A 2,986-nucleotide genomic window follows, 5' to 3' on the forward strand; every position below is an offset into this window, starting at 1 on the left:
ATTAAATTTAATGGTTTTATTTCTTCACATCACATATATGTTTCTCAAAACGACAACTAACAATTAATTAGGATGAAATAAACAAGTCCATTTATAGTTTTAGTGCTATCACAAAACAAATTTAAAGAAATAAAACTGAAGGTTTATCAGCTGAAACTTCCATAGGAGAAAATATCACCCAAATACATCAAACTCCAATCATAAAACTTGAACGAAAGAACATGAAACATACCATTTGAAAGGGTATTGATAGTTCTGGTCCCATCTGGTGCCTAACCGATATTCCGATACTGGTCTCATTGTAATCCCGTCCCAAAACATGCCCATCCCATTCATTATTTAGATCTCTGTACCATCCCGTTTATTAATGGGATAGTCCGATATCGGGTTTTAGTGGAGCGGTTCTGGGTCAATTCCTAGTTAAGATACCAAATTGACACCCTTAGATAGGAGTTTGGAATATTCATCATACTATCACAGCTATCAAAGTCAACCAGGGAATATGCGAAGATACAAGGCTGTCTTCTGTGAGTTCAAGCGTGTCGCATGGTGTGGCATGGTGTTTTTTTCTTTTTCTGCAAGTCACATGGTGATTCAGTAATTAAATAACTAATTGTTTACAAAATTAGGGCCTGGTCAACTGGTTTAAAGTCTCCCTTCGACGTTAAACCCTAACGGGGGTTCTTGATTTTTCTGAGTTTCAGACCCAATAAACTCCGAAAACTCGAGCCAGGCCCCAAATAGCCATTTTTTTTTTCTGCAAACAAAGACCTTTTTCTTTCCAGAGATCGTTTTCTTCTTGTAGCTCTCATTCTTTGAATATCAATTTTTGCCGTCGAAAGCCTTTTTCATCTCAGATCAAATCCTTAGAATCACTTTTCATTCTCTGCAAATCGGAGGAAAGTTTTTGACGAAAATTTCTTTTGTAACCGAAAACCCTAGTTTCGATGGCGGATCATTCCGGCGACTCTGAACGGAAAACTCGGCTCTACCATCCATACCAGGATCTCCATGTCCCAATCCAAAACCTCTACAACCTCCCGACCTCCCCTGAATATCTATTTGACGAAGAGGCTGCAGTTCAACGCCGCTCGTGGGGTGAGAATCTACAGTACTACACGGGTTCTGGTTACCTAACTGGTGCCATCGTTGGAGCAGGGAAAGGGTCTATTGAGGGAATCAAAGCTGCTGAGCCTGGGGATACCATGAAGTTAAGGATCAATAGGATTTTGAATTCTGGTGGCCAGACTGGAAGAAGGTATGGGAATTCTTTAGGTGTTGTGGGCTTGATCTTTGCTGGGCTGGAGAGCGGGTTTATACATATCAGGGACACAGATGACGTGTTGAACAGTGTTATGGCTGGGTTGGGTACTGGAGCTCTGTACAAGGCGGCTTCTGGGCCACGATCTGCTGCTGTTGCTGGGGCACTTGGAGGTTTGGCAGCAGGTCTTGCGGTTGCAGGAAAGCAGGCTTTCAAAAGATATGTTCCCATATAGAGAGTACTAGTTACTTCTTTTTTTATCTTTATTGTTATTTAATTCGTTTCAGATTGGATTCTCGTGGGTAATTGGGGTTTTCATGAGCTTGGGGTCATTCTTGATGAATTTGATGGGATTGGTATAGTGCTTGCCCAATTGTTATCTGTAAATCAATCCGTCGACTTGTCTTTTTTTATTCTTCCTATTTGAAGGAAATTTTGAATCAGTGATATAAAGATTTCTCACTTTAGGGTATTGAATTCAATTTCTTCCTTTATTCGATTTGAAAATAAATTTGATGCCAACGGGTGGATTGATTGGTTTTTCTTTTATATCTTAGCATTGTTGTAAAAATTATTCAGTATGGTTGTATAGATTGTTCTTTCAGTTAGAACTGAGCTTTTATGGGTAACTGGTTCTTGATGTGTTTTCTTTCCAATTCGTTCATGCTGAGTTTGATGATCATAATCACTTCTAGTTATGAAAGCTGAGTGTGGCACATGTAATGATGTTTCTGGGTGAGAAAGGAAGAGGTACTGATCTCTACTAAGTGTGAACTTGGTTAAATCAAGTTCATGTGTTGATGATAAGAACTCTTTACACTATCTTCTTCCTGGTGCGTGGTCACAATATTTGGTACTTTTGATGAGTTACTTAAGACTAGGGATATCATGACTGGGTAAGTGCTTTAACTTGGTTGAGTTCCTGATGTAAATCTTGAACTTGGATCTAGGTTGAGATAATTGGAGCCATAGTTACCTCTATGTAACAGAAGAATAGAAAAGAGTTGGTGTTTGGCAGTGGTGTGAGGTGTTTAAAGCAGGAGAGCCTTTGTGTTAACACAGTATGTATGTATGTATGACATACTTAAGTGTTTTTTTTTTCCTTTTAATTTAAGAATTAGAATATCAACAAATTATAACTTCCAAAGGTAAGTAAGTAGTCGAAGATGAGAACCAAAGTGAATCTGAAGAAGAAAATCTCGACACTAAAGGATAATTGGCTAGAGAAAAGGCCAAAAAGTTACGTCAAAAGTCATTGGGTGGGTTCACTTTTTAAAAAAGGGTCATACTATCAGGACATAAATGGAATTACATGCCTTGTAGACCCACTAATGACATTTCGGCCACAATCTCTCACCCCCTGACATAGAATCTTCACCCTGACTCCTCCTGTTCTCTCTCTCCTCGGCCGCCTCTATCCTTAATATACTTCCTCAGTTCGGATCCTGTTGAGTCCTCTCTCTCCCCTCTACCCGGGGATCTACCAACAAGCAGAGAGTCACAGCTAAGAGCTTGGCCCTTCTGTGATATTGGTGGCCAGAGAATATATTTTGGCATTTCCAAGAAGCTTGACAAACAGAAACTCATGTAAGCTCTTCATCTATGTTGGAGATGCACTGAAAGCCAGTTACAGAGGTAAGCTCTCTTGCATATTGGTCGATTTGTTCAGTAAGGGTTGTTTGGTGCTGAAGCTTTAGGAACCAAGGACATGGAATAAACTGAAGA

At 39.7% G+C, this 2,986-nt stretch overlaps 1 protein-coding gene across 1 annotated transcript; it reads left to right on the top strand.

The window, feature by feature from the left end:
- The first annotated feature begins 771 nt into the window (after positions 1-771).
- LOC122653501 (mitochondrial import inner membrane translocase subunit TIM23-1-like) lies at positions 772-1,740 on the top strand. Its single transcript, XM_043847353.1, has one exon. The coding sequence runs from the start codon at positions 948-950 to the stop codon at positions 1,494-1,496; it is 549 nt and encodes a 182-aa protein (XP_043703288.1). The 5' UTR covers positions 772-947; the 3' UTR covers positions 1,497-1,740.
- Positions 1,741-2,986: the final 1,246 nt, after the last annotated feature.

Source organism: Telopea speciosissima, chromosome 3, assembly GCF_018873765.1.
Source record: "Telopea speciosissima isolate NSW1024214 ecotype Mountain lineage chromosome 3, Tspe_v1, whole genome shotgun sequence".
Lineage (NCBI taxonomy): Eukaryota > Viridiplantae > Streptophyta > Magnoliopsida > Proteales > Proteaceae > Telopea > Telopea speciosissima.

Coding starts and splice junctions, on each gene's coding strand:
- LOC122653501 (XM_043847353.1), top strand. CDS start 948: ATGGCGGATCATTCCGGCGACTCTGAACGGAAAACTCGGCTCTACCAT.